The sequence below is a fragment of the Strongylocentrotus purpuratus genome, unplaced genomic scaffold, assembly GCF_000002235.5.
Source record: "Strongylocentrotus purpuratus isolate Spur 01 unplaced genomic scaffold, Spur_5.0 spur5_contig_829, whole genome shotgun sequence".
Lineage (NCBI taxonomy): Eukaryota > Metazoa > Echinodermata > Echinoidea > Camarodonta > Strongylocentrotidae > Strongylocentrotus > Strongylocentrotus purpuratus.
The window spans coordinates 1,054,315-1,082,131 of NW_022145534.1; the positions used below are offsets into that span (position 1 = coordinate 1,054,315).

General features: G+C 37.0%; 3 protein-coding genes across 4 annotated transcripts; 1 reads left to right on the forward strand and 2 right to left on the reverse strand.

The window, feature by feature from the left end:
* Positions 1-1,005: 1,005 nt before the first annotated feature.
* On the reverse strand, positions 1,006-14,235 carry LOC576011. Of its 2 annotated transcripts, XM_011670193.2 has the most exons (6): positions 14,161-14,235; positions 11,506-11,566; positions 8,096-9,032; positions 7,380-7,478; positions 5,636-5,722; positions 1,006-4,788 (listed from the first exon to the last, which is right to left on the reverse strand). In XM_011670193.2, exons 3-6 carry the CDS (start codon positions 8,949-8,951, stop codon positions 4,478-4,480), a joined length of 1,353 nt encoding a protein of 450 aa, XP_011668495.2. In that variant the 5' UTR covers positions 8,952-9,032; positions 11,506-11,566; positions 14,161-14,235; the 3' UTR covers positions 1,006-4,477. The 2 variants fall into 2 exon arrangements, with proteins under 2 accessions (XP_011668495.2, XP_799870.2); XM_794777.5 differs by lacking the exon at positions 11,506-11,566 and having other exon boundaries at positions 14,161-14,229.
* Positions 14,236-18,255: 4,020 nt separating this feature from the next.
* On the forward strand, positions 18,256-22,784 carry LOC115923225 (strongylocin 2-like). The gene is made up of 4 exons (XM_030983612.1): positions 18,256-18,620; positions 20,266-20,346; positions 21,292-21,372; positions 22,488-22,784. The coding sequence occupies exons 1-4, from the start codon at positions 18,527-18,529 to the stop codon at positions 22,499-22,501; spliced, it is 270 nt and encodes an 89-aa protein (XP_030839472.1). The 5' UTR covers positions 18,256-18,526; the 3' UTR covers positions 22,502-22,784.
* A 1,630-nt stretch (positions 22,785-24,414) lies between these two features.
* Positions 24,415-26,936, reverse strand: LOC115918577 (EF-hand calcium-binding domain-containing protein 10-like). Its single transcript, XM_030983624.1, has 4 exons — positions 26,706-26,936; positions 26,099-26,263; positions 25,367-25,457; positions 24,415-24,922 (listed from the first exon to the last, which is right to left on the reverse strand). The coding sequence occupies exons 1-4, from the start codon at positions 26,806-26,808 to the stop codon at positions 24,874-24,876; spliced, it is 408 nt and encodes a 135-aa protein (XP_030839484.1). The 5' UTR covers positions 26,809-26,936; the 3' UTR covers positions 24,415-24,873.
* Between the last annotated feature and the right edge of the window lie 881 nt (positions 26,937-27,817).

Sequence of the window (27,817 nt, forward strand, 5' to 3'; positions counted from 1 at the left end):
CATGAAGACGAAAATAAACTTCCAAAAACAAAAAAACAACATCTGCCGATAGATCTTGATCTAAGTTCGTGCCAATATGCATTGCAAAAGTAAAAGAAGGGTCCGTTTAATGGAGCTTTTGCGAAGCATTCATCACGCCGAAGCCGGTTTCAATCCATTTTAATGTATATATTGTACAAAACTGCCAAGCACGTGAACAGCGCGCGATGGACGAGTGGTGTAAGGCGTTGGTGAAAACTTCATCACTCATTGTACGCAAGGGTTCGACTCTCACCTTCGCCAAAAAAAAAAAAGTATTTTTTATTTTTTATTTTTTAGTCTATTTTTTTTCGGCATATAAAAGTATTAATGACTGCTTTAATATTCGAGAAATAGTTTTTTTATACGCTCTCGGGAAGGTTACAATTGGGCTATTCCCCTCGGCACGCCTCGGGTAATAGCACAATTCTAACCTTCCCTTGAGCTTATAAAAACAACTATTTCTCTCAAAGCAGTCATTAATACTATAATGTCCATCACTTGATACTTCAGGATCAATAAAAATAAAAATCTTTTTATGGCCATGCCTCTTTTCTGATTTTTCATTTTCATTTCTTTTGATAATGATTCATTAACATATGCCAGGAAATGCCATAGAGCTTGCAGTTTTGTGTGTGAATCTGTTGTGTATTTTAATATTATTACATTACATTATGGCTGTATGAACAAACATAAAATCAAAAAGAGGCAAAATACTTCATGCATATTTGATTTAAACCTTGTTGGTCTTGGGTTTTTCTAAGTCATCTGTTTAGAGCCAGATGTGCATTACCGTGAGCCCTTTTAGCTCTGTTAAAGCAGATGATATTGTCTAATGATATGTTGCTTTTATTTATATAAGTTTGCTTTTTTATCTGGTAATTTTGGTAGCCCTGATATGTTATGCAAGTGGATTTGTAGCACATTGTTATATCTCTATAATGTTCTGGCACCAATATCTCGCAAAGAAAGACATGTAAAAACAGCTTTATATATTACAATTGTATTCACAAACAATTCAAATACAGAATACATTTGGTTTCAGTAGTCCTATAATACAGCATTTCAAGTTCACAGTACAATACATATACTAGGGAGATATTTCTCATTGTACTTGCAAAAGTATATTTACAATTTAAAAATCAGTACTTATCTAAATACCCAATGGCACTAGTAAAAACAAATGTCATACATTTAAAAAAAAATTCCCTAAAAGCATATGACAAAGGTGGTTTGCATATACATGTACTACATGCATTACATCTATTTTCTGCCGGAAGGCCCTACTTAAAAACTTCAATAAACAAAGGTTTGTAAGTAGGACTTAATCCTATAAAAACACAATTAAATTAACAACTACGGACCTACCGGGTACTTTTTGTGTGCATTCAAATGAGGAAAAGATGAAGGGGGTAGGGCCAATATTTATAAAGGTTTCAAGATGGAGAGTGGTCCTAAATTTACCAAACTATCCATGAAATTCCCTGGAATATGTCTCCTTTGCATGGAAGAGGAGAGAGACGATTTTATTCACATTAAAAATACAATGTATTGATGTAAAACGGTAAAATTTAACAGAAGTAGTACTGATTGAAACGTGGCACTATCCAGGACCAGCCTGCAGTGCTGAGAAGAGACAAACATTGCAATGATTTGAGGGTTGAGGGGGGGGGGGGGTCAAAAAAAGGACTCATTACTTTCAAATGAGAATATAAAAAGTACTTGCATTATATTAAGCTATTCTTTTCCCCATTAGGAATAATGCCTTAATGAGACGGACAGAAAAGTCATCTTGTATCCTTCCACACATCAACTAAAGAACAGTGATTAAAACAATAAATCATTTTACATGATGACAGCACCCCAACATCTACCAACATCTACCAAATTCTCATTAACACCAATCGATAACGTCAACTAGTGTTCATTATTTCCTTTCTCATCTGATTGCCATCGAGAAGATTCTCCCTATTATGGGTCGGGGTATAATAACATCCTCTTTGTTCTTAATGTCTTCTACTATGCCCTTGATCTCCTGCATGTCAGAACAAGTTTCACATCAAAAATCAAATTTTAAATTTCCTCTTAAAAAAACAAAAGAGTCCTCTGCACTCTTTGGCCTGTATTCTCCTAAACTGATAGCTCACGCTTGGCCTAAGCTTTTATCAAGAATCGGGTTTAACAAAGGAAGTTGGTATGAGGTCTTAAAGCCCCACTGTACTACTTGTAGCTACTTGCTCCCTCTATATAGAAGACTTCCCCAATCGGTGCCTGATGGTCCCCCATTTCTTATGTTATTTGAGAGCTGAGTTGATGAGATAGCCACCTGTCAGTGACTAGTACAGTACTGGCCAAACTAATACAGATGAGCTTTAAGTTTTCCTTTGTTAAACATGATCTTAGACCCACAATCTGATTTAAATGAATAAGATTCAAATATCTGTAATGGTCTTCCTACTTTAATACACAAAACAAAACGTCTAGAAAGGAACCTTATTTCAACACTAACAAGGTGATAGAATGATTTGTACAGCAAATGAATACTAATGAACATATGTAAAACATAATAACATAATGATACAAAAAATAATGCTAAAAATGACATAAAAGGATATACAAGTAATACTACAAACACAATATGGCAGTGTAAAGTTTTAAAAATGATGATAAAAGGTGGACAATCAGCTGAACGGTTTGGCAAATAAAAATGATGTCTGTTTTGCTCTAGAAAATGGGATAATAATAACTGAATACAGAAGGCTTTCCAAGATAAATTGACTTTTATCCCACTTTGAAAGCTGAAAGAAATAATCCAAAACTTAGCGAAAACCGCTAGCCAGGCCTAACAATATTCCTGGCTTTCAATTAAAAAGATATGCTGTACCTTATTAAACACAATAGTATGATTTTTCTGAGCACATACAGTGTACATCACAATGCAGACTGCAGCAGAAAATAAATTACTGATCTCCATTAGATGTAAATGAAAAAAAAAGATTGTTTCAAATCTGGGACAAGTTGTACATTCATCCACAAGCAGATGAAGAGGATTGTATAATCACATTTTATACAAAATAAATGGTGAGCAGCACAAAATATTTCAGAAAGGACATTCCCAGTAATTACACACTGAGGGCCAGGAGGGTCATACAAATCGGAGACATACCAAGAGCAGCATCTCAAACTCCTCATCCAACATCAGTTAGTAAACATATGAATCTGAGGACATAGAATTTGTCCTTTATACACAAACTTTCAGTATTTTTCAAACTTTTCAGGTTTTAAGGAGCAAAGAAGTATGAAGTATTAAACTTTAAAGGGAAAAATATCTCCATACAAGATGGTCTTTAACTTGCCAATGGCTTTGACAGAATGCTTAATTTTTGGTAACGTTAACATACCAGTACCCAAGTTTCAGACAAAATGTATGATTAAGGTAAATAACATCTGTTATCCAAATCTTTGCATATGAGGTCAACAGTACCATTAAATGATGCATAAGCTATTTCAAAAGAGTATGTCAAATTGTCAATTGCAATGTATTTGAAGTATACTACTTTTGGATCTAGTACATGATTATGATATTAATAGAAAAAAGTACATTTCAAATGATTCTTACTTTGGCATTACTCTACAGTTGATCAAATATGTACACAGTAAAATTACTCTCGAAAATTTACAAAGTTAAAAAACATGAAGAAGACGCAACTGGCTGATATCACTATGCTATTCATAGAACTACAATGGTTGTCAATCACAAATGAAAAGAGCTACAAAAAGATAAGACATTTTCTGAAATGATGCGAGGATTTGTGTCCCTGCTTTTGAAGTCCTATGCCTACTTCTGTTAGGTAGTACCATTAACGACATATGCTGCCTTTTATTCCTTTTCTCTTAGAAAAGATGTTGCATTAAAATTACTCTCAACTTTTTAAAAGAGAACGAGAATTCACTATAAGATACAATATAATTTAATAAAGAAGGGTGTGGTGTCTCGGTTTTATGCTTTCACAAGCATCTTGCTCATGCTCAAAATTGTAATTTTCAGCATTAATGTATAATGGTTATAAAATCATGATAATTTGCTTTCATAAAATACACATATGAATTTAGACCAAATGTTATGATTTGCATCAAACTAAACACTTCAGCAAAATACCCTGTTTTTAAAAGCATTTTATAACAACTTGATATTCAAAATTTTATGGCATTAATTAAATTAATGTATGCTCCATTCACTTTTAATTTAGTAATTTATTCATGTAAATGAATTGTTTAATTGACAAAATCAAATATATTAATATGCACATGTTTATGTATGGTGAGGCACTGTTGAGGTCAGGACAGAGGGTCGCCTGATGAACCATCCAACCAATCATTCATTAATCCATCGCTTGAAGAGGTACATTTTGTGAGTGACTCCAGGTCCAGTGTTCAGTTCCCTTCAAATCATCACAGCCTACGGATTACCTTTCTTAAAGATGCGATCCAGGTCTTTGACCACCCGTTTCAGTCCACAGTCCCCTAGACCTTCCCTCAGTCTGTCCTTCACGTCGTCGTCACACCGGCATCCATTCTCCTCCCTCCACCAGCGAAGGAGCACTGCCATGGCTTTATCCTGAGCAGATCCACTGCATGATTCCAGGGAGCTGAGCTCCTTCTCCAGGGAGGGGCTCCTGGAGACAGGGAGCATCCTGGCAAACCTCTTCCAGTTGATGGCTACTGAGATGGCCTTGGATGATGCTTCAAATGCTGCCTTCAGATCTTCATCTATCAAAGGATACAAATTGGTTTTCATTTTATGAATTCATAAAGCCCCACTGCACTACCTATAGCTACTTGCATCCTTTATACAGCCAACAATGCCTTAGCGATACCCATTGACCCCCCCCCCACAATGCCCTTCTTCTTATGTCAATTGAGAGCTGATTTGATGAGATAACCACCTGCCAGTGACCTTTCAGGGAGGTCTAATCCCCCATGCGAAACAAGTGCAAAGGGGCTTTCAATAAAGGTATTAGTTTTACAGTGTATCAACTAAATTAGTAAACTTTAAATATATATCATCTGTTTGGAGCTAGAAGGGCATTAATTCATTTCATTTTACACAGAGTTAATGCCTTTTTAGCTCCACATAGATGATACATAGGCCTATTTCTCAGGCTTGAAATCATAATAATCTCAGGAATGTTTTCTTATCCTTTTATAAAAGTACCAATACATTTGTATTTGTCAAACAACAGTGCTCAACAAATGAAGATGGCAAAACTCATGGTAACAATACACTTTTCTCCATCAAGCTAAATTTGTTTGGTTAGAGGTGTTGTGGTCTAGTGGATAAGTCGTTGGACTGTAGATCACAGGGTTCGCGGTTCGATTCCCGCCACGGCACTAGTGTCCTGTGGCAAGATATTAATCTACATTTGCCACTCTCCACCCAGGTGTTAAATGGGTACCTGTATGAAGCAATTCCTTGAATGCTGTGAGCACCAAAATTGGCTGCCTAGCAGAGCCGGGGTAATAGTTGGAGCACCTTGAGCACCATGCATGGTATCCAATATTATTATTATTATTATTAAAAGTGCTTGATGTTAAGAATTGTAATGACGTGTCTTACCCTGGACCTGATGGATGTTCATCCCAGCCCACTCCACTGGATGCTGCTTGGGAGGACCTCCTGATGATGAGCCTTGGGGCTGGTAAACTAGAAGAAAGAAAATTAGTAATTATATTTAAGCCCCACTGTGCTACTTATACTTATATCATTGGTCCCCCATGATCCTCTTTTTCTAATGTTAATTGAGAGCTGATTTGATGAGATAACCACCTGTCAGTGACCTTGCAGGGAGGTCTAATCATCCTTGGCCAAACTAGTGTAGAGGGGCTTTAAAGACTGCTAATAATAATGATGATGATGGTGACAAAATATAATACAGGTGATGGATGAAAACTAATAATGAAGTAAAGAGAGAAAGGGAAAGGGGAAAAAAGAAATAAAGTGAGCATGTCATAAAAGGAAATGGGGTACAAAAAATGAAAAATCAACAAAACAATATGAGTGTGCTTTCAACTTTCAACAATGTAATAATGGCAGTACAGACATGTAGATTCATGTTATGATAATACGTTTATCTTGAGGTAGATAAAAAAAAGTTTTGGGGTGGGACAAGAGGGCTAATCTACCAAGTATACCAAGTATACCAAGTAAGGAATAAATTGACTATATGATGAAAATAATCCAAGGAAAAAACAAATTTTGGGGAAATGTAATTAAAGGGAAGAAATGGCAAGTCTGATTTTATAGCAAATATTTATCACTATAAAAAATTCAAAATAATACATTCAAGAGTGAATAAAAGGACAACCATGGATTGTTTACAATTAGTAGTCATATAAAACAAAATATAATACATATACCATAAATTGAAATTGAATTGAGATTTTACAATATGCATTCATTAGCATATAGACAGGAACATGTACTAATTGAGGTCATCGTATGGTCCACTACAAGTAGTACAAGGGAGATAAGTTGAATAAATGTTCAAAACAATCGCACCTGGACCATCAATATAAACCCTAACATTTCCTGTAGTAGTCTCTGGGCACCGAGCCAAAGAGCTTTACAGGATGTACCGTGTTTATATTTGGAACACATCCAAGAGAGCTCCCCGTGAAATGTCAAATTGCGTGACATCATTGCTCTAATACCACTATGATGGATGTGTTTATCACTATCATGTCTTTATTTTAGACAGACCAGCGGATAGTTTGACAGCAAGAAGGGTGTATGTCACTATCATGTCACCTGCTGAAAGCCAAAAGGGCACAATTCATGTACCGGTATATACTTTATATTACATGAAGTTTTACATGCACTTCTGGCTCTCAGCAGAAAAGTGTTGGTTGTTCAATGACTGTCAAAATAGTTTTAGAGTAAGAAGGCTGTAAAGGAATGTGTTTATCATTACCATGTCTTATATTTTACAGACTGTCAGATAAAATAGTTTTAGAGTAAGAAGGCTGTAAAGGAATGTGTTTATCATTATCATGTCTTATATTGTACAGACTGTCAGATAGTTTGAGAGTAAGAAGGCTGTAAAGGAATGTGTTTTCATTATCATGTCTTGAAATTTATAGACTGTCAGAGCAATAGTGTACTTGCACACATCAGTTGATTTTTTTTTTTTTTTTTTGCATTTACAAACTGGATTAGTACAGTAGTTTGTTAACAATCATTGCTGGTATTATTGGTGAAAGCACATTTCTCTGTGCATCATTATATCATTATTTTTAAAACCATCTATTAATTATGAATCATTTTCAAGACAAACATGCATAATTGATGAAACAAGACTTACTATGAAAGGTGCAGTCTCGAGGTTGCTCTACAACCCAGTTAGCCTGTCCTTGGATGTCATAGGAGTTCCGCATTCTGGGCTGTTGTCTCATCAAAGGAGCTGCTCATAGAAAAGATGAGAAAATTTATCAATTCCGAACGTGTAGCTATCATGATATGAGGCATAATCTTTCATAACTTGACAAATGCACCTCTTTCCAAAGACAATTTGTACTACATGTATATTCTTACTTAATTAATTGTTTTAAGTGCCACGAATCATAACAATGGGATAAGACATGAACTGGTAAATTTGGTCAAAAGATTGCAGGTGGGATACACAAATTGCTGATATGCCTGACAAACAAAGGCCACTTGTTGGGCTTTCCGGGCCTTACCATAATTGACTATGTACATGAATGTTTAAACTTTGAATTGATTTGCAAAGTGGTCAACTAATCTAAAGCACTATACATTACACAGTGAAATTGTGGACAAATGAAATAATTGCAACTTTTTAATTAGTAATATTCACAGTTTGTCATGGATCTAATGTATGCACACAACTATGGCAATAGCATTCACCAATATGGATATCTATCAACTTTCTTCATTGGGTTGCGGCAGTTGCTTACTCAATTCATATTCCAAATAGGTGCATAATGAATTAAACAATAAAATCATCAAAAAATTGAAAAGACAAAGGATTTGAATACAAATTCATGAGTATCACTCTACCTTGTGGATATTGTCTTGGGATGGCATCGACTGTTCTCATCCTCTTGGTATCTGGTTCAGCTGACATACATGTAGGAGTGATCATACCATCATCATCACCACCATCATCTTCATCTCTTTCTTTCCTCTTCCTAGGGGATATCGACACACCTGCCTCATCCAATGGCCTGGGGGTTTCATCCTCACACTTCCTTTTCAAGCCTGATAATGTCCTCTGATTGGCATTTTCATTAACATTTTCTGAAGAGGCATCCTTTCTATAACATTCTACAGAAGTGTTGTTCAGTACTGAATCTGACCGCGGCGAGTATGGAGTATTTATGTTTTTAGCTTTGCTGTCCTCCAAAGAAAGTCTTGATGGAATCGCTCTAACCTGAACACCGACATGACTTCCAGCATTGTCAAGCTGCTGGGAACTTCCATTTTCATTTGGACTAAATGAAGTCCTCCTCTGGTTTGATCTGATAATGTAATTTGGAGGCATGCTTACACCTAGTACTTTTCCAGTGGCATCTCCCGACAGGCTAGGATCCAGTGAGGGACAGATATTGTTATTTAAAGCCGATTCTTCATCTCTTTGGATACTAACAAACCTGTGCTTCTCTGACTCCTGAGAATGATAGCCTTCATCGTCATTGTCATTTTTGGCCTTCCCCAGCCTGTCAAGGTCGGCAATGATAGAGCAGGGCAGAGTCTTTGAGGGAGAGCCATCGGATTCATCCTCACCCAAAGGTATCATGACCCTGGAGGAATCTACTTCATCTTCACCGAAGGGTTGGCAAAGGTGGCGAGGAATGGCAAAGTTACCATTGATTTCATTCCGCTGTAACACCACATCACATCCTGAATCATCCATCTCGGAAATCCTGGAGCAATGGTCTTGAAGGTTAAGGTGTCCTCTTGCCAAATTCTGTCCGAAATGGCTTTCAAATGGCTCCTAAATAAGATAGACATAAAAAGCTGTAAATAACACACACAATGACCCTCAGTAACCCACTAACCGAATGAAGCAAATTGCAATCACAGCACAGAGTGAACCAAAGTGACGACACACTTTCCACGTTTTCTAAATTTATCAAAACTCAGATTCTCCTGAACTATCGACCCTTGTTATGATTGGCAGGAAGCTGCCAATAAGGTGCATCTGGACTTGCCCAGACTGTTTTGAACATGTCAAGCATTGTTATGTCATGGAAACATCAACTTTACATAAGCAAAAGAAACAACAACAAAAAACTCAAGGATAAAAATAAAATAGTGTACTATATAATAATAAAGGTACGAGTATGATTGTATGCTCATCATTTTAACACAACTTGGAAATCATATGACTAGGGCGACTTTCTCTTCAATTAAACCCCATCTTTTTTTCTGACTTCTAAATATATTCCTCGCTGCTAGAAATGTACCGGTAACTAATATTTATAGGACATATACATGTACATATGTATGACAAGGGAAAGTGAGAAAGTGGGGAGAGAGAAAGAGAGGGAGAGAGAAAGAGAGGGAGAGAGAAAGAGAGAGAAGAAAAAAAAGAGTAGAGAGATTAGAGAAGAGAGAGAAAGAGAAAGATGGGAAGAGAGAGGGAGGAAGAGAGGGAGAAAGGGAGAAAGAGAGAGAGAGAGAGAGAGAGGGAGAGAGCGGGAGAGAGAGGGAGAGAGAGAGAGCGGGGGAGAGAGAGAGAGAGCACGACTTGCTTCCTGTGTCTATTCCCAGGTCAGTTTCACCTTTCTCTCTTCAAAACAAGCTATTACGTCATGGCCAAATTTACTAGGAAAACAAGGTCCATGTGTGTCCTCTGGAGCTATGCCAATTAACCAGTTTACATTGTTTAAGACCCTTGTTTTAGTTTTGCCTTTATGCACTGACAAAAGAGGGATGATTTCACAACAAAGTTTCACAAAAAATAAGTGTAATTTATCTCTTTTATGAAATAGATTTTAGTTGCTTTACTTGACATGCAAAAAACCCAACATAAAAGAGTAACCACATCCCATCTGCTTCTGTTTTTTGTTCATTTCTACTTTTTTCTTTTAGTAATTTATTTTCAGATTTAAAATGCACTGAAAGAGAAACAAAAAATACCCCCCTACCCCCCCCCCCCAAAAAAAAAATAGAGATTTTGACTCTACCTTTGCTGTAGCACATACAGGTGTAATGATGTTTTGCAATTTGAAGTAGAATGATATGAGGAAAGCAAGCACACTTTTAGATCTTTACTGACGCAACATTTAGTTGAATTAAAAATCTACATTTTCACTACACGTGGCTACCTTCCCTTAAAAATTGGCTATTACGGTGAGGTTTTTCTGATATATGCAGAAAATCAAGCTCCTTCCAATATTCTAAAGTGAAATAATATTAGCGCAACTCAGTTTAATTTTATTTGCCACTTCTCTATAGTTCGACTGGATATTGCAATGCTCAAATATTACAGGTTAAGTGCATAACACAGCAAAATTTGGCCAATGTATTCCCCTAGTGTGTCCAGACTACAAATAAAACTTAAAAGGTAAGTCCACCCTGATATTAAAGTTGGTTTTAATAAAAGCAAGAGGAACAGAGCAGTGAATGTTTGAGGAAAGTTAAAGTTGTGATCAATCAGAATCAAATCAGAACCTCTGCTTTGTCTGCTCGACAAAGTTTTTCTTCAAAGCTGAACTGACCTGCTTCTTTATTTTTTCCTCTTATCAAAACCAATGGTGCATTTTCCTATAAAATAAACTACAACTTGAATATTATGCTGTGCCAAATATGTACATGTAAGTTGTCTCAAAAGAACAATGTGATTATTAAGTTAAAGAGTCTTTACAATTTTACACTTCTCTTTGAAAATTAATGAATGGTTTTAAAAAATACAACATCAATAGTATCTTACACGGTGTAAATATCTATGAAACCCCGTCTTTTTCCATTTTTGTTTTCTAATGACACTTTGTCCTTTACAGTGCAAGTGCAACTTCATGTTTCCAAATTAGAAAACTGAAATTTTGTTTACACTTTACAATAAAAGCAAAATACATCCATAATTTTGGCAGAAGATGGCAGCAAACAAAGCTTGGTAGGTTTGCAAGATGCATGGCATCGGTGTGAATCTCACTCTTTCCCAAAAATTGGAAAAAAGCCAAAATTGAATACCGGTAGGCTTAAAGTAAAATAGTAAATGTTTTATTCATGGATATACCTGTACACGTAGACAACCAATTGAGTCAAAGGAATGAGTACACAGTAGAACTAGCAAATAATCAATGCAAAATACAACTTCTTTACTAGGAAATCCTGGAATTTTTATGTTGGCTTACTTGTAATTAAGGAGAATTTAGACTCTAAAGTTTGCTTTTTCATGTTACAAATCCTTATAATAGTAAAGTCAGAGTTGTAAAAACACTGAGCTACATGTATCCACTTACCAGCAAGGATGCTCACTTGTGGAAATTAAAGCTGGAGGTCCTCTTTATGGACTATTAGCATCTAGTGCATATAAATAGAAATTGAAAGGATTATTTTCCTCTCGTAACCTTCATTCTTCTGTCTTTAATTTATCCATATTTTGCTTGTTTTCAATTGCTGGTGATGGACAAAAATCTAACAATTTTTTTAAATAGTAGAAACTAAATACACAAAACAAAAATCATATAAAAGAAAAAAAAAAAATGAATACAAATTGCAAGAGTGTACATGTAGGCACCAAAGGCGCCAAACAAAAATGGCACCAGTGTAAAAAGAGCCAACTCAGATAAACATGTATATTGCAGTTGTGAACCTTCTGTTTTTTGTTTTGATCATTACGACGAGGGAAGGAGGGGTTACTACATGTACACTGTAGGTAAGTTTGAATGAGAGAGAAGAGTCAAGATTTAATAAAATATATATATACATGTATATATATTTTAAATATCCTGGAAAGTCTCTAACTATTTCAATGAGGAGGTGTGTCATATCCTCCTCCTTCTCCGGCAATGCCTCTAGCAATAGGGTCTTGAGAGAATTTATAGCCTGGCAGAAAATAGATAAATTGGAGAGATTGTTCTACTTACAAATAATTCAAAGACTCAAGTACAGTTAGCAGTCTTAGCACCACACTGTAAAATCTCAAGTTTGAAAGAAGAAGAAGTAGAAGAAGAAAAAGGAGGAGGAGGAGGAGGAGGAGGAATAGCAGGAGCAGGAGGAGGAGGAGGAGAAGAAGAAGAAAAAGAAGGAGAAGCAGGAGCAGGAGGAAGAGGAGGAGAAGAAGAAGAAGAAGAAGAAGAAGAAGAAGAAAGGAGGAGAAGGAGGAGGATAAGAAGAAGACAAAGAACAAGAAGAGGGGATAATTTAATTGTTAGATCTATTATGTTAGATCCAACATAAATCTACAGTGAGACAAGGGCAAACTTGTATGGTGGTGTGACCATAATACATGGGTGACCTTACTTTGCGGATAGTTTCATATCTCAAATAATTGGCAAGATTTTGAAAATCAGATAGGCCTACCCCCAATGGAGAGAGAAATTTACTTTGGAATTTTCCTGTGTGTGTGTGTAGTAGTGTCTTTGCTTCCTTTTAACTTGAGAGATAGCATATAATGCTCTGAATTACTCTGTGATAGTAACTGACGTAGGGTTTAGAAATCTTCATATTGCTCAGAAGATGTCATCAAAATTGTTAATACAAAGTAATTTTTGAAAAAGTATGTAAAACTATGGAACAATGAGATTCACGAAACAAATTGCCAAGATGGTTATCAGTTTGTGACGTCATGTCCTCACAACTTATCAATTGCTTTGTATGGTTTAATCCCATTAATTTCCCTTTTTATCCCCAAAAACTTGATTTCCCCATGCCTTTGCCCAGGTTATATGATTTGTATCATATTGCGTGCATGACATTTCCCAAAAACTTTTATGAATTTTGAAGAATTTATACTATTTTCTGAATATTGTATTTCATAATTATTGATATTTATATAAATAGTTTATCAAAATCAATTTTTCATGATTTAACTGGACAAAAAATTACTCTTTATTTGTGCATCCACACAAAAACATATTACTAACAATCTAACTTGGATGCTGGTGTGAAGAACCAAGATTCTTAGGGTGAAAATAGGAAATTTATATTATCAATATAAAGAAAATAATTAGTGCATAGTGAGGACCATACGTCACAGACTCATGAGTGAGTTGCCAATTTGTATAGTGATTTTAAAAAAAATCATGTCATTAAAAATTCATAACTTTCTTATTAGTCATCCGATTTTGCTCAATTTTTTTTTGATTGGTTTGTCTGATTTTTCTGGTTCTATTGAAAGTACAGTAAGTTATTTTAAAGTGGACTTGGGCTTTAATTGCAAAGTATGCAATTATCTTTTATCTGATGGATTTCTTTTCAAAAAAAAAAAATCAGCTGTAAACTCCCATACACAAATGAAGATCTCATTATGTTAGTGATTTTATTTGTCAGTTGCAGCTCAGAATCAGATCTCAAAATCGAATTTTGTATCTTTGACGATAAATTTCTAGTTCTTTAATAAAACTGACATTTGTCAACATTCTCCATACAGTCAGAGGAGCCAGATGTAATCCCAGCCGAACAACCATCGATATCAGATTGAAGCTTTCGGTCTACAACAGGATCAATTTGTAGTCTAAAATTTAGCAGTCCATTTCATCACATGATTTCATTTGATTTGGTACTAATATAATAAGTGAACTAAGATCTAGATCTATATTATATAAATTTGTGTAGAATATGAGAAATCATGGGTCAAATATCACATTCCCAGTATTTAAAAAAAAATAATAATACTTGCAAAGGAGTATTTCTATTAATATTATAATTTATACTGGCGGAGCTGAGAAGATGGAAGCGCTCTGGTTTTGGGGAGTCAACGGAGATCCAAAGAGAAAGCACGGGAGATTACTGGCGCGGCTGGAGGTCGTGATTGGGACCGGACAAACGAGCTACATTCCTATAAATTTATCACCGACATGAATTGTTGTCGATATATTTCTGCTCCATTTCACTACCAGGAATCACTCTGAATTAATATAAATCATAATTTGAGTTAAAAGAAGTTGACTTACCATTTACCAACCCCGTACCACTACCAGTCGATAATTTGTCCACCAGTAAGGAAGGGAACACGAAGCCGATCTATAACCTACACATTTTTTGCTTGTATCATATCGGCCTAATACAAATCGCCAGTAAAAAATATTAGGTCGTCCCTGGCCCTCACTTATACTAATAGATATATATATATTTTTTTTTAATTGAAGCAAAACAATACCAATGAAAATGAGAGAACATACACTGAAATATGGAATAAACTAATTAAGAAAACAAAAACAAAACAAAGCAAAGCAAAACATAAACAAAAACAAAAACAAAAACAAAAACAAAAACAAAAACAAAAACAAAAACAAAAACAAAAAACAAAAACAAAAACACAAACAAAAAGACGTAGGCCTAGGTCTATTGCTCATCCTCAATGCAAGTACAAGTTCGGAAGGTGACCGAACAGGGCCCGCTCTGCTAGAATGGAGTAAATGCCCCAGCGGGTGCCCCAGTTGATGTTGAAAACTTGCCCCTACTTTCCGCCCTGCATGTAAAGCATCATATTCTTGCCTCTTTCTTATATATTTGTTTTGCTTTCCAAAAAATGGAATAAAGCACATACAACAGATGGTTCACCCAACAGATGAAGCCTAGATAGAGTGCCCATGTTTAAAATGGGGATAGGCCTACATGCAGGCCCCCCCCTCAATTTTTTTACGAGTGCCAGATTTATGATGAAACCCCCCCCTAAATTAAAAAAAAAAAAAAAAAAGTGCTCTTACCCCCCCCCCCCCCCCCCCCCCCCCTGCTTATTCAGCGGCTAGCTGAGACGTTGCGATTTTTGGGGGACAAAAACAAATATGCTATTACCTCCCCGCTCCCAGCTGGCTGAGGCGTTGCGAAATTTTCGGCCTAATTGAAAAATTTAAACCCCCCCCCTTGAAAAAATCCTGCGTACGCCACTGCCTACATGTATACTCAAAGGTGTAATTTTGGCCATATGGCACAAGCAGGGCATATAAATGTAGGTCTACTCAGAAGTCAGAGACTTTTCAACAGAAAATTAAGGTGTTTTTTCTAGAAATAAAGTGAGGCATGAGCACTCAGCTGTTGCCTCTCCTCCCCCCCCCCCCCCCCTTAGTGATAAGTATCTTGGAATAAAATATGCACGGCCAATGAGTGGTCTTCTTTACCCGGGTGTCACATTGTCTCACCGTCTGTCTGAGTGTGTATTTTCAATAAGTGCACTTTATTTCTTCGTAATAAGAACTCCCTTCTCTTTCTCATAAATGCAATGTTTCACCTCTGATAAGTGCCCCTTTTCCTTTCTATAAATAAGTACCATATTTCCTTCAAATCAGCTTTATTCTTTAGAACAGCTCTCAAAGTGCTCACAATTTTCCTGTTTCCTGTCATGACTGTGTTAATAAAAGCATAATTAATATGATGAGGGATTTTAGATCATGAAATCATGAGGGGAAAAAAAAGCTGTCCAAAAAGGCATCCCACCCTGGACAACTCGACCTGGTCGAATTATCCATGGTATTGTGTCGGGTTGTCCAGGGTGCCGGACTGTCTTTGGGTCGGGTTGTCAAAACCCCGAGCATACATGTGTAACGTAGTATACGTTTGCATATGGCGCCGCATTATTGAACAAAGGGTTTCCAGGTACGGTGTGTACAATTTTGGCAGCACTGGCAGATTATTAGATTATCAGGTCCGATTGATGCATTTAATCTTGGCATATTCAACAGAGTACTGTAATACAACTGGCAAATAAATTCAAGGAAAAGGAGTTCCGCGCCTGATCGTACCTCTTCATTTAAAAAGAAACGATTGATATGATTGATTGTATGAGGTCCACAAATCAAAGCATATACTTCGATCCCTGTATGAATAGTACTCCCCTCCGGAGGGCGGCATGAGGGGAGTGTAATGCTTTGATGTGTAAACCTACAATGATCTCTACCAATTGTTTCTTTTAAAGGTACTATGTCCCTTTTGCAGCCAACCTCAAATTCTGTAGAACTTTGCAGGAATTATGAATATGTCATGTATGTCCTATCTGTGAAATTTAAACGTTAGCAGTGTCCTCATATTCAAATTATGCAAGGAAACACGTTTACTTGCTAGACTTCACTTCAGACACTATTGAGTGACTGACTGGCTTTTTTCTTCTTTGGTAATAACACACATGAAAAGAGTTGTAAAGGGTACATGAGCATTAATGTCTACATCAATAACCCACTTCTTGTGATGGCCAAGATTAAACTGATTGAATCTTTGCGCAGCATAAAACATATGACCATTCGATTATTGTCTGAAAATCAAGACTATTACTTTTGGGCTCTATAGCCCTAAAGTCGATTTGACGACTAATAGTCGTTATTTTCCCACTTGAAGACATTTTCAAGCCCCACCTTTTTTAGGGAAGTTCTAAATTAGTATTATCTTTCAAATGCAGTTGGAATGTAACTTTTTCATTGTTTTTGGCCTGCAAATGGGACATAGTACCTTTAAAAAGAACAAGTACGAATGCGATAGAAGCAATTTTCGAAGAAAAAAGTTATATGGCCTTGAGCGTCACCTATTGAAATGTATCAACAAAATAAATGAGTTGCAAAACAACTTTCTACTTTGGCCCCGTTTCAGGCGATGCAATCATATTATAAGCATACCAAAGGCGAAATTCCCCTATTTCCAATACCATCATGTGGAAGGAGTTTAGGTACTTTATAGTAACTTTCAGAGATAGAAAAGAACGATCATAGAAAGATATTGAGGGGACAGAGAGAGAGAGAGAGAGAGAGAGAGGGGGGGGAAAGGGGGGGGGTGAGAGAAAGAGAGAGAGAGAGAGGGGGGAGGGGGAGGGGGGGGGTGAGAGAAAGAGAGATGTGCAAACAAATATATATATATTTTGTTACTCACTTGTAAATATAGTGAATCCGTTTTCAAAGTGTGCATAAATCATGAAAATCACTACAATAGTGCCTTCATCCTTAAAGGCACTATGTCCCATTTGCAGGCTAAACAAATGAAAAGGTTAAATTCCAACGGCATTTGAAAGACAATACTAATTTAGAATTTCCCTAAAAAAGGTGGGGCTTGAAAATGTCTTCAAGTGGGAAAATAACGACTATTAGTTGTCAAATCGACTTAGGAGCTATAGAGCCAATAAGTAATAGTCGTGATTTTCAGACCATTGTACCCGAATGGTCATACGTTTTATACTGCGCAAAGATTTAATCAGTTTAATTTTGGCCATCACAAGAATTAGGTTATTGATGTATAGACAAATGCTCATGTACCCTTCACAGCTCATTTTATGTATGTTATTACCAAAGAAAAAAAAGCCAGTCAGTCACTCAATAGTGTCTGACAGTAGGCCTACAGTCTAGCAAGTAAATAGGTTTCCTTGCATAATTTGAATATTAGGACACTGCTAACGTTTAAATTTCACAGATAGGACATACATGACATATTCATAATTCCTGCAAATTTCTACAGCATTTGAGGTTGGCTGCAAAAGGGACATAGTACCTTTAAGGGAACTTATTTTACAAGGCCTTTTGGTCTTATTTTAGTTTCCCGTTTCTTATTTTCGACTGGTAAATTTGGTCTCTTTGACACTGTTTGAAAATTTAACTTCTCACATGTATTATATTTGAATGATTCAATTGCATGTATTTGTTTTAATGTATAATATTGTAATGACCTATTGTTTTTATATGAAGATGGAAATACATAAACAAATGAAAATGAACATGAGGTTGAGTAGCGACCGAGCGAGATTGTTTTTCACTTTTTGGTTTTGAACTTAGCCTGTTATTGTTAGAGCGTTCTTGATCACAATCTACCCATTGCAATTTCTTTATCTTTATCTGTTTAATTATGACGCCTTATCCTCATGCAATATATAATCGTGGTAGCTCGACTCAAGCCGGACTGCCATGGTAATAATTGATTGCAGGGCCCTCGGAAGGAATAGTATTACAATTATTTAATGATGGTACATTGGGTAAAAATACAACATAATATATACGATATTATATTACATAGCCCATCAGGACATGCACGACGTGCAACAAACGATGACAATGAACAAATAAAATAATATAGAACATTATTTGGCGGCCATATGTCGATACCTGCTTTCTCGTCTAGAATAACACAGGATCTGTGATACGAATAGGATCATTATCCGGTACCCGTATGGCAGTCCATCCATCATGCTCACATGTCAACTATCCGAATCACGTCTCTCTGTTATAGCAAAATACACCATATACCTAATTTTACATAAGAAAGATACCAAGATCTATATATCCATTCTGGACTTTTATCTGTTTAGACGTGTACTCATTTTCAGTGTTCTGTTCCTCGATCTTCAAGATGAATATTCGGAAGGGATCGTTCATGCTCCTGATCACCATAGTGATCCTGTCTCAAGCAGTGGCTTCACGATTCCTTGATGAAGCAGACGAAGGTAGGCCTAAATTTCGGTCTTCAAAACCTAATTGATTCTTTTTAGTTATAACGATTTTCAGTATATAGATTGTGTAGATCTCTGCAAAGTGGCAGAAAGTAATAAAGTCCCTCATATAAATCAGATGTATGTATTCACGAATCTCCATCATCGAAATATTACCAACAGAAATGTGTTCATTATACCTTTCCCACCCTGTTTATGGGGCTTTCACATATACACTCCGGGGCCCGTACGGCGAGTAAAATCAGACATTTTGGGAATTTTCGGCCGGTGTCCGGCCGGCTACCGTAAAGATCCTACGGGCGCCGGGACAGTTTTTGAATCCGTACGGGCGCCGTGGTGCTGAGTCGGCTGCTCCCAATTCTCCCGGCGTTTTTATCTGACCGTTAGGCCGTAGAGAGCCCGTGAAGGGCCCTCAGGGCACCTTACGGGTCCCGTACGGGCTCCGGACGGTGTCCGGACGGGCCCCTCACGATTTCGGGGGGTCAATTCTCATGAAAAATCTTTACGGGCACCTTGCGGTGCTAAAGGGTGCCGTACGTGTACCCTAGGGCTCCCTCACGGGCCCCTCAAGAGCCCCGGGTTATATGCACAACACCGGGCGTCTGCCGGCCGGGGGAAATTTGAAATGAATATTGCCCGTGCGGGCCCCTCACGGCAGCATCTCAAAATGTACAACGCAGCTTTAAATATAGGAGGTGCGGATGTCAGAGGACACATAGTTCAGTGCACCGCACGGGACCCGGCCGGGCGCCTTGAGGACCCCGGCCGGGCCCCGGCAGGGCACCTTCCGGGAGCCACGGGTGCACCTGCTCATCGGACGGAGCACGTAAGCTTACCGGCCGGCATCTTTACGGGCGCCTTGCATTTCACCCGACCAATTTTCTCCGGCACCTCCCGGGCGCCGCAGAATATGTGACCACACATGCCGTAGAAATGAAAATCGGACGGTTCCCGTACGGTCTCTAAATCCACGGCAAGCCGCCGGGTATGGAAAATCGTACGGGGCCCGGTTTATATGTGACCTAGGCATTATACATGTACTTCAATTCAAGGTACATGGGAGTTTGTCTATTTTACCTAACATTATTCTCAAATTTTGAATCGTTTTACACATTCAATTTTATTCAATTCAGAAGAAGTATTCATAATTTGATATATCATATTGTGCCTTTTCATGCTTATTTCCTTTCTAACGCAAATTTCTCTTTCCTTATCTTCTTCTCAACCCCACATGCAGCTCATCATTTTGTATTATTTTCTGTACCCCCGATCTCTCACTTCTTTTTGTCATTGTCTACTCTTTGTATTATGACTGTGTTCTTCTATCTTTGTCGTGTAAAGCATTGTCTTGTCCCTTTCTCGTCTCTGTTGGCATCCCCCTTTTTTCTTTCCCCTATTTTGTAGTTCCTTTTGTAGTTACGGATTAGTTAATTTAATTACTCATTATTCCTAAGTATCATTTGAGGTGTTCACACTTGCAAAAGCATTGCTTTTTAGTGGACCCCTCTGTTTCCTTCAGGAATTTCTTACATTTGTTTTAAATGCTTATAATTGATTTGTAATGTTTTGTTGGAAACATGAATAAATTTGAATTTTAATTGAATAATTATGTTGTAGTTTTGTTACTTTGTCTTTTCAGACGAACAACTCATGGAGGCATGGAATCCGTTCAAAAAGATAGCACATCGCAATTGTTATCCTAAAACACAGTGCGAAACTGGTATGAAGTAAAAATATAAATGGTCACACCTTCAAACTGACTAAAAAACCAACCGATTATCGGCAACATCTCGAAGGTTTGGGGGTAATGGTAATTTGTGCTTGATCAATTGTCGGTCCGGCAACGGTCTTGTCAGTTTGACCGGGTGATACATTCTAACTTGTTTTATGTGCAGTAGAGTTCAAAGTTAGGTTCCTTCTTTCCGTTAGTTTCCCTCGCAATTTTACTAAAATTCAAACAAATGTTGTACAGATTGTGTAAAGATTGGCATAATATCCTGAGAACCAATATACTTGTGTTGGTATACGTCTAAAAGATTTTTTTTTTTAAAATTACGATACGATCCCTTTTACTGGAAGAAAAGGAAGAGTGAATGAGGGAGAGAGAGAGAGAGAGATAGAGAGTGTGTATGTATTGTGTGATGTGTAGGGCGAGCATGGCACCCCAAATCAAATGTCAATATCGTCAAATTTGGGTTTTAAAAGAGTTTAAATTGAATACGTTAAGAACTATTATATTTGCTATAATATTTTTTAAATGATTGTACTAAGTTAAAATTCTTCAACAGATCAACGTCAGCTTAAAAAATACATATACCCCCGTATTGAGGTCAATAGGGTATTAAAAGGGGAATCACATTGATCTGAAATATGTATTACATCGATACAATACACAGTCTATCCCGTAATCGTGAGGGGGGGGGGGGTGCTCCTGTTGCCCCAGTCCACAATGATTCACACCCTCGCATGTACACTGGGCCTATCAATTTCCTTTAATATGTCTTTAATAGTACTATACATATATTATGTTAATCAATCAAACTATTAATGTTTCATGTTTTAAGTTGTATTTGTAGTTTTTGTTGTTATTGTATTGTTGTATCGGTGTTGTAACTGGCCTATACTGTCTAACAATATGTTCTATGATATACATTACACATCTTAGCGGGACGTAAAAAAACATGCAAGGACTACAGTTGTTGTCAGATCGTCCTCTTCGGCAAGAAAACTCGTGCCAAATGCACAGGTAATTACGCCAAACACTTATCATCATCTTGGGAAGTTTTTCATTTGAAGTGATATATTTTTGTTTGACTTGCCCTAAACATGTGGATTATTTTTGCAAAGCGTTTTGTAACCGCAAGAAAAACGCACTTTACGAAATGCTTTACGGATTGGATTGGATAGGTCCACTCAGGCGCGTACGCAGGGGGGGGGGGGGGGGGGGGAGTTAACCTCACCTTTTGAATTTTTTTTTCGAATAAATTTCGAGACCAAAAAAAAAAAAAAAAAAATGTCCTCTTACCCCCCCCCCCCCCCCCCCCCGCTTATTCAGCGGTCGGCTGAGTCGTTGCGATTTTGGGGGGACAAAAAAAAAAGAAAAAAAAGTGTCCTCTTATCCCCCCCCCCCCCCCCGCTTATTCAGCGGCTGGCTGAGTCGTTGCGAAATTTTCGGACCGATTTATAAATGTTAACCCCCCCCCCCCCCCTTCAAAAAATCCTGCCTACGCGCCTGGGTCCACTTATTGAAAACATAAATACTCCGAATTTTACTGCAACGGACTATGGACATATTACCCTTCTGACATATTCTTCTCTTTTTAAATAAATCTCGCTGCTTGAAAATACCATTGATTTGCCCATAATTGCGCATGTTGATTCGTAGAGACGAGCAAGGGTGGGAGGCTGCTGCACAAGTACCCTCCTAAATGGCTTTCTAATTATTGCTTCAAATGACCATAACGATTTTGATAGGTAACTTGAAATAAACCTAACAGAGGTCTTTTTTGTGAAGAAATGAAAAATGCAATGATGTATATGCGCTTTATAGAAGTGTCTTAAAGGTTCAAAGATTATCTTGCATAACACTTGAAAAGAATTGTGACATATTACCTTAGTTCTCATGAAGATAAAATTCTCACCACACAAGTTAACGATATGCATTTTCTGAATTACTGCAGTTGTACACATAATTCTAATGAACGTGTGGAGTAAATTAAGAAGTCGATGGACAACACGTATTAACTGTCACTGACTGTAAATATATTTTCTTATATATCATCAGATCATCAAATGAATTTACCCAGTATATATATTTACCACATATACTTTACTTAATCTATTGCTGTCCTCCCTTTGCAGTTGTTACAAGTTAGACACCGATCTTGCATCCTCTGACGATCTTCATCAGCTAATGAACTAATGCTATAACGTATAGTTTAAACACCTTTACGGCGTCTTTTGGAGGAATCCTACCAAGTACCAAGACAACGAACATCAACATACCCAGCGTCCTCTTTTTCATGATAATTTAGTTGAACATGTAAGAATCTAAAAAAATGAAAAACTAAGTGAGCAATGCAACAAATAAGGATCATCAATTCCTACCAATGTATGTTGTTGGCAAAATAAAAATAATAGACTGTTTGGAAGATTGAATTATTTTTTTCTCCTGCAGTACAAATTGCACAGTGCGGCATACAAGAGCATTTATTATTGAAACATACTCATGCATGTGCACGACCATGAGAAACTGGGTATTAAAATAGAGACGGGGCATTCGAGAGGATTGGGAGAGACCCGAAGAAGATTAGAGAAGAATTGTGATGATGGTGGTGGTAATTGATAGATGATGACGATGGTGATGGTAATGTTGTTGTTGGTTGTGAAGATGATGATATAAAGCTGATGAATTACAGGGATTTTGACGACAGAAATGATAAGCATAGAAAGTCTTCTAGGACCCAAACGTTACCAATAAATGCCACATTAAAATAATAAAAAAAAACATGAACACAAAAGATTAATATAAAATAATGATAGATTTTAAAATCTAGATCGAGTGGTCTTTTTCTGAAATTACATTTCTGATTGATTGCTGTATACCAATTAAATAAGTTATAAATTTAGCAGAATCCTTATTTTGATACCTCAGCGTTTTCCTCTAAAATGGTCTCTATTTTTACCTTGTCACAACCCGATCTTAAATCTCTTATACATCTCCTTTATCCACCCTCTACCTCCTTTTCTTTGTCTCTCCCTCTATCAAATCATCTTTTAGACTCTTTCTTTCAGTCTCCATACAACTCTATTCTCAATAATATTTCTCATAATGTACTTCATACACGTTTACAGTCCCTCTCTTACTCCTTCCTTTACACACCCTCCTCCCCTTCGCCTTCATCCATCCTCCCTTCTCATCTTTCTCCCTCCCTTTCAAATTCCCCTTTGCACTTTAGATCTATGTCTTATGGGGCGTTGCAAGAAAGTTGTGATTGATTGCAAGTTGATATTTGCAATCGATTGCAAAACAACTTTCTTGCAACTAGTCTCCTAAATTTCCTAGGATTTTGTTAGGATTAAAGTTTTAATAATTAGATTAAGTTAACTAGATCTAGCTTTTATTCTCCCCCTTCTCTCTTTCTCTCTCTCTCTCTCTTTTACTAATGGGGTGTTGCAAGAAAGTTGAGTTGCGATCAATTGCAAATTTGCAATTAATCGCAAGAATTACGCTTGATTTTGGGGGATTTGCAATTGATTGCAACTTTCTTGCAACGCCCCATTAGTCAGTCATTTCTCTCTCTCTCACACACACACCATCTCTATTTAGACATGGGGAAGACACAACGGAATCAAAGAAGACGACCATCTTGATCACAGCTAGAACACTTTCTATCTGATATTATTTACAGAGTCATTAATAATTATTTATACATGTAGTGACATATACATTATATTTACAAAACAATAAGTTGCATGACTTCCTGTTGCATCCTTCTCTATATTATCAATATAAAAATATGTCTAATTCATGTCAAAACCCCTGGATTAGGAAGAATAATTTGGGGAGAATGCTATCTGAAGTCCTGAAAATACATGTGTAACCCAATAGATATAAATTAATTTACGATCCAATGACATATTGCTGACGGATCCATAACTTGAAGTCGTTATCACTAACATTCCAATTTGATTTTTGTGTGTGGATATTTTAGGAATCCAATCTATGTTAAAGGTGAAAGAAAGAAAAAAAGAAGAGAAAAATGTTATCACTAACATTCCAATTTGATTTTTGTGTGTGGATATTTTAGGAATCCAATCTATGTTAAAGGTGAAAGAAAGAAAAAAAGAAGAGAAAAATGAGTCATGTACCAATTAAGAAATAAAGAATGTCTTTACCGAATCATTGCCATTAATTCATTGAAAACAAACAAAAGGTCTACCTCTGTTGAATGATATCTACACAGCATTCTCGAAAGGTAATTTGAAGGGGTTTAAGAACTATAGAAGTCTCATTCCAACCAAGCATTTTTTGGGGGTGCCCATTTCAAGTATCCAACAGTCCAGTAAAGAATGCCAGTTATGTGGATAAGCATGCTTTTATAATCATCAATAAAGTTGAAAGTTTTAAATGAAGAATAATGTTCAAGCCTGCCAGCAGGATCACAGGAAGGACTCGGACATCCATGGATGGAGAGTCAATTGACCTCCATGGTTGGGATCAATGAGCTACAAGTCAGGAGTAGTTTTAGATCAGCGGCTCAAAGGTTCCTGATGCCTTCTTTAAACCAGCTTTCCTGCATATAAAAGTAACGAAAACAAAGTGCATTGGTTGATAGACAATTTTCAATAAGATATAACTAGAATTCATACTGCTCACATGCTCCTTCATCTTTTTTTTTTTTTTTTTTTTTGGGGGGGGGGGGGGGGTTCTGCAAGTGATATTCAATGGGGTCAAATATAATAGACTGGCATCTGTGTACATGGTGCAAAAACAGAGTATTACCTTTTTTTGAATGAGTGAAATTGGGGTCAATAAAAGTCCTAAAAGACTCCCATCAAAAATGTTTCCGTGTAAAAATGATCCCTTTTATTACATTACACAGTCATATGGTCATATTTTCGAATGTGCAACTTCTAGTGGATGACAAAAATTATCAGATTTGATGCAGGTCTCCTGAGATGGCTCTCTGATATGATGGGCAGTTAAAATATTCAAAATAGAAATTAAAAAAACTCACACTTCTCTTGCAAAGATGTCTGCTGTGACACGCCCGCGGTCTACCCCAGTGGGCTTTTCATCAAAGTTCTGACAGCCCATGGTTTGCATTGCTGTATGGCACAATGGATAACAGCAACAAGAATTATTAGTGTGTCAACTTATTCTACAACCGATCAAAGCATGTTGTCAAATTTCTGATCCATTGCGATATACATGTCTCCAAATTGTGTAGGTAATCTAGACCATATTTCTTTGGAAAATAATCAAATTTAATTGAAATAATAGATAAATATGTCAGATATTGAGGTACAAAGAGACGAATAAGAAGTAGTATCAGTTGAAGTAGAAGAAAAAGAAGAACAAAATGGGGGGGGGGGGGGGGGAGCATAATCCTTATGGTATACAAATTTCTTCAAAGGAAAAAAATACAAGTCAGTTTGTCTATGTACAATAATGTCTGGGGAGGGGTGGGGTAATGGAGAAAAAAAAATACAAATTTCAAACTTGTTTGTGACACTCATAAAAAATATTCTTGAACAGAGTACTCAGTACTCATTTGCTGAGGGCAAACAGTTATGCTAATTAAAAATATGAACGGTCAAGGTTTCTTTCTTTATGTACACTGCATTTCCCTTCACATCTAGCCCAAGTAAGGAATAGAACTCTTCTCAAGGGCAAGGCACTCAAGAATAACAATCAATGATTTCAAGGAATACCTAAGCACAAAATTACAATCATGTTCTTAACTCACCTTCTCTATACTGCTCAAGTGTAATATGACCTTTCTTGGTGGGGTCTAGCATGCCAAATACAGAGTCAATGTTTGTATCATCAAACAGGCAGGGATAATTCATTTGGGTTGTACGACCTTCTTTCAGCTTGGAGATGTAGTCGATCATAAACGTCTTTGGATTCTCTGTAAAAGCAAAAATGAAACTTGTCTACATAACATAGATCTACATGCACACATCAAGAGAGAGAACTGTATGTCAAGTATTAAATCGATGGAAATGCAAAGACATGTAAACTTTTGTTTTAGCAATGACATGTCAAAATGCCACACTGCCATCTATTCTCGTGACAGTTAGATCTACATAACATTGTTTCAATGTTTGTAGGCGAATTTCGACACAATTTTCGGCACACTCACTCTCTAGAAAGACTAGAATATGAGAATAATATGTGATCAATTATTAGGGAAATACAAGTGATAATCTCGTTACTTCCAAGCGAAATGTTAGGCGCCCAGAAATAGGTTTCCCCTTTAAGTTCAAGGCTAGCTCCCTTTATAAGAATGTGAGTAGCTTTTATTGACATATACTACATCGAATTGAATAGATGGGACCGTAATAACTTACCCGGTCTGTGAAATACAAGCTGGCTGGTGATATTATGAAACAACTCAGGTATCCTGTGTGTATCAAGATACTCATTCGTTTCAGTCTCTCTTGGTGTCGTCATCTTGATCTCTTAATGAAGAATTTCTATTACTAATAAGACGCTGACAGACGAACAAAATATAATTTAATTGGAATAGTTTGTTGTCTCCGTTGTCAAGAACTGTACCCTACTTCAACAGATGGCGCTATTCCCCTTCCGCTTCTGCATCCGTCTAGCCATGGGGAGATTTTGGAGGGTCAAAAAGTGTACGCTGCTTCCACTTATCGTGTATTAGCCTATGAAGACGACAAATGTTTAGTGCACCAGCGAAATGGGGATTTTGGACTGCGCGCAGCGCGCAAAATATTTAAATTAAAATTTGGAATATTCATGAGCTCTTTTCCACTTATTAGCATATTATCGCAATGAAAAAAAGACAATGCGCATGCGTTACTATATCGACAGAATCCTAATTGGGCCGGATAAAATAATGTAGAACAAAGGTCAGAGTTGGGGATGTGTGTGGGGAGGGGGGGGGGGGGGGGGGGGGGGGGGGGGGGGGGGGGGGGGGGGGGGGGGGGAGGGGGACTTTTAAATGGTTGACTTAGTTGGGGCCACAAACTTCACTGTCACCAGGATGGAAAGTACATTTTTAAAAATTTAGTTCAGTTAAAAGGCAAAAATAATGACCCCATTTCACTGTGGTACCTCAATTCATTTTTTACCTCTTTTTTTTTGTTCGTTTATTAACTTAAATATTTTTTAAATCAGACAAATTGCACTGATCATTTAGCCCACTTAACAAGTGATATTTTCATATTTTTAGTGTCCAATTAATGAATCATTCTCACCTCGACTTCAATGATCTTCATATTGTGCCCCATCCCCAATGAAATTTCAATTTTGTCTCGTTCTTTTCATTCTTGCATTCGTCGCCACTGATTTTTTTTTAATTCCCCCCCCCCCCAACAGTAACATTTTCAATACAGGGACCCCTTCTAATATTGACATTTCCATAGGCTCTATTACCCCAATTACGTATGCTTTCATCATTTTGGCATCGACTTATTCTTTATTTAACCCCCCCCCC